Genomic DNA, 4168 nt, shown 5'->3' on the forward strand with positions numbered 1-4168 from the left:
ACATATATATATATACACACACATTTATGTATATACATATATATATATACACACATTTATGTATATACATATATATATATACACACATTTATGTATATACATATATATATATACACACATTTATGTATATACATATATATATATACACACACATTTATGTATATACATTTATATATATATACACACACATTTATGTATATACATTTATATATATACATATACACACATTTATGTATATACATATATATATATACATACACACATTTATGTATATACATCTATGTATACCTAATGTGAGGCGTTCAACAAATCTGTATTAGAATGAATGACCTCTGGTATTAGAAATCTAGTTTTGAAAATTCGTTAACGAAAGCCATCCATTTGACGTTTTTAAAACCCCATAATTAAGTCTCTCTACAATTCTTTGACACAACCCTTTTTTTTTTAAATCCATCAAATGGTGTAGGTTATCAGAAAGACGGATGGGGAAACAAAAAAAAAAAAATACAAAACCGTAAAACGTTAGATATTTTACGAAAGCAAACATTCGGCTTTGTTTGGACAGTTTTACTCATGACGCAGTTTGTTTAGCCCCAGGTCAACCAGTAAGAAGAAGAACCTATGATCAAAGGCGTATCAATCATGGGGCTATCCTGTATTTTGTGTGCCTTGGACCAGGGGTTTTCAAACTGTGGTCCACAAGGACAGCAAATACTTTTTATGGGCAATTTGATTTTATATGTTTTTTTAATCGAAATCTTTTAATCGACAATAAACCTATTTGTTAAATAAATAAATGTAAAAATATGTTATTTGAAGCAAATATTTATGTATAAATTTCATAAGCGTTTATAAGGGGGTCCCTAAGGTAAAGCCTGAAATATAAAGGGGTCCGCAAGTCAAAAAGATTAAAACCCCTGAGACAACATAATAGAACGAGTCCTTCAACTTTTAAGAGAAATTTGGTTGCTATGTTCAGCATATCGAGCGATGATGTCACGGTTTCTGCCTTCTCTCTAGTTTTGTGTATCATATGATATTATTATTTATAAATGTTTCTGCTTATATATATGGAGTTAATAGAAAGAAAATAAAAAAAGAGACTTATTTAGCGAAGAAATGGATAAATAAAAATATGAAAACAGAGGAAGATAATATTTAGAAGATAGAAAAATATAAAAGAAATCGATGGAGATGTTTCAAAGAAGGAAGCCACCATATTGAAACCAGTTGTTTGAATTGGTGAAAATAGGTGAGAATATATTGGTTCTTACCTTGCCAGTACATAGTAAATTTGCCATGGGAGAGACTGGGGAATACTTCACATACTTTCTTGAACAAGAAATCGAAGGTGAGCTGTTTAGGTACACTGAAACGACGAATCTCGTCGAAATTCTTGCCTTGGTCATCATTAGATTTGTACGCTTTTATTGTCAACGACATTTTTGCGGTCGACTTTGTGGTGATATTTATCAAGGGAATTACTGCTTTACAGCTGATCGAATGCTCCGTTATTTTGAAACTGAGTCCAGAAATGATTATGGACAAACGTTGGTAGGTGTTGTTTATATAGCAACAATGACAACAGAAACAGAACAATCTGGAGAACTGGTGACGTTTCTCTGCAATTTGCTATCTCATTTCCAGCTCACGATCGGCTAACATCGGCAACGATCGACGTCGACAGGTTAACGAGAAAATACTATAAAACAAACTAGAAAAGTAAATAAATATTCGATTTAAAACGATAAAGTTATATTAAATTATTTAAAGTACATTTATTAAATTAATTTAGTCAGAAAAATATCGACATAAAATCATAGTACAATAAAGCCATTCCGTCAAAGGCCGTAACATAACGTAAAATGCCGGAAATGAATTAAGCTGATTCATAAACAGGTTTTTTTTGTTTTTCCCAAAATTAGTTGGTGATGAAATATTTGTAGATTCTGACGAAAATTTAATCTTTATTTATTCAAAGTATAATGTCTATATTTTGACTTGATGTCCTCACCAAATTCTTAAACTACAATTATTCCATTTCACGATTTTCTTTTAGAATTGGCAAACTGACCATTTTTATTATTGTTTTTCTCTAGATCAAATTAAATTCAATCTATTCAAAAATCACCCAGACATAAACGACTAGACATGACATGAATAATCTAGAAGATTCCAGAAATTTCGAGAAACGAAAATAAGACCATTTCTTTTTTCTGTTGGCCCAGATGATTTCCACAGAAATAAACAAACATTAAAACCTTCTTTGAGTTTCTAGCTATACTTTTATGCCATTGTTACCAATAATGCGATTATTTATTTATAATAACCAAATGCTTCTGTGGTCTCGTTGGAAAAGACATGTTAGGAAGGTGACTGTTGTAGAAAATTTCTTTGGAAATATTACTAAACCAAGGATGGTAATAAAAATGAAACTGGTGTAAGGTATTAATGGAATGGATGTGATGGTAGTGCTTATTGTATTAGTGGAGCGATGATGATGATGAAGGTGGGAAATTGGTGATAGACGTACAAGTGTTATTGAGGAAGAGCTGATCTTTGCCAAGGTAGGAAATTGGTGACAGACGTACGACAAATGTTATTGAAAAAGAGCTGATCTTTCTCTTCTCTTTTCGCATCTATTCACATTTAAGATGCTTTATGAGATATAATTCAATCCCAGTTCTTCACAGGTACTTTGTTTTATCTCTCCTCCATCCACCTGAAGGATGAAATGTAACGTTGACTTCAGCTAAATTTGAACTCAAAACACCGGGAGTCGTAACTAAATATCGATGCGTTAACGATTCTGCCGATCCACCCCCATGGTAATAGAAAAGGTAGGCTGTAACATTGTTATTAATGTCGATGGTAGTGCTACTTGCAGTAGCGATGATGGTAGTGGGGGAAATAGTACTAGTAGTGGTAGTTATAATAATTACTACGTTAGTAGTGATGATGTGACAGTAGTGGTGGTAGTAGTACTAGTATTAATAGTAATGATGTAATAGTAGTGGTAGTGATGATGTGAGAGTAAAACTATAAATGGTTAGTGGTTACGTGATAGAGCAGCGATGGTTATACTTAGTATTGGTCGTGGTGGTCATGTCTTAATAGTGATTATGTAATAGTAGTTGTGGTAATGGTGAAACTAGTAGTGTTGGTGGAGACGGCAACGGTTGTAGATATTATTGGTGGTGTGAATGGTAATAATAGTGATGATATTAGTGGTAGTGATAGTATCGATGGTTGTGCTACCACTAATCAATTTCCAACGGAAAGTGTATGATGTAGTGTTAAAACATTGGCTCGCAGTTATTTATCTTTCAAATTTATTTGTTTCAGTAATTGGAGTGCGGACATGCTGGAGCACCACCTTGGAGGGTTTAATCGAGCGAATCGACCCTACTACTTATCTTTGAAAGCCTGGAATTTATTCTTTCCGTCGTCTGAATCACCAAGTTATGGAGACATAAACAAACCAACAACGATTGTCAAGCAGTGGTGAGGACAAACACATACATATCATCATCGTTTTAACGTCCGCTTTCCATGCTAGCATGGGTTGGACGATTTGATTGAGGACTGGTGAACCAGATGGCCACACCAGGCTCCAATCTAATTTGGCAGAGTTTCTACAGCTGGATTCCCTTCCTAATGCCAACCACTCCGAGAGTGTAGTGGGTGCTTTTTACTTGCCAATGGCACGAGGGCCAGTCAGGCGGTACTGGCAACGGCCACGCTCAAAATGGTGTATTTTATGTGCCACCTGCAAAGGAGCCAGTCCAGCGGCACTGGCAACGACCTCGCTCAAATGTCTTTTCACGTGCCACCGGCACAAGTGCCAGGAGGCGACACTGGTAACGATCACGCTCAAATGGTGCTATTTATGTGCCACTGGCACGGAAGCCAGACAGCTGCTCTGGCAACGATCATGCTCGGAGGTGCTCTTAGCGCTCCACTGGTACAGGTGCCATCACGATTTCGCCTTCACTTGCCCCAACAAGTCTTCCCAAGCCGAGTTTAGTGTCCAATGAAGGAGACGTTGGCATGGGTGCCAGTCGTCGAATTTGTATGTATGTATGTATGTATGTATGTCATTATTTAGTTTATTTCAAGATTTCTTGCCAATAGAGAAAGAACTGGTTTCTAACCTAGATCCAAGGTT

At 35.5% G+C, this 4168-nt stretch overlaps 2 protein-coding genes across 5 annotated transcripts in view; one reads left to right on the plus strand and one right to left on the minus strand.

Moving 5' to 3' along the window:
* Positions 1–1672, minus strand: part of LOC106873472 (sequestosome-1) — a 14166-nt gene extending 12494 nt beyond the window's left edge. Inside the window, exon 1 of the mRNA XM_014920855.2 lies at positions 1275–1672. Within this exon, the coding sequence (XP_014776341.1) occupies positions 1275–1443 (169 nt within the window). The 5' untranslated portion in view covers positions 1444–1672. The remainder of the gene's footprint in view (positions 1–1274) is intronic.
* A 193-nt stretch (positions 1673–1865) lies between these two features.
* The window catches only part of LOC106873471 (DNA polymerase alpha subunit B), a 51178-nt gene continuing 48875 nt past the window's right edge, over positions 1866–4168 (plus strand). For 2 of the 4 annotated variants that reach the window (XM_014920852.2, XM_052965547.1), the window contains exons 1-2: positions 1966–2840; positions 3346–3504. The gene's annotated coding sequence lies outside the window, so the exon portion shown is untranslated. Of the gene's footprint in view, positions 1900–1964; positions 2841–3345; positions 3505–4168 lie in introns of those variants that run through there. The other 2 variants (XM_014920853.2, XM_052965550.1) reach the window with 2 other exon arrangements.

The sequence above is a fragment of the Octopus bimaculoides genome, chromosome 1 (genome assembly GCF_001194135.2).
Source record: "Octopus bimaculoides isolate UCB-OBI-ISO-001 chromosome 1, ASM119413v2, whole genome shotgun sequence".
In the NCBI taxonomy this organism is placed as follows: domain Eukaryota; kingdom Metazoa; phylum Mollusca; class Cephalopoda; order Octopoda; family Octopodidae; genus Octopus; species Octopus bimaculoides.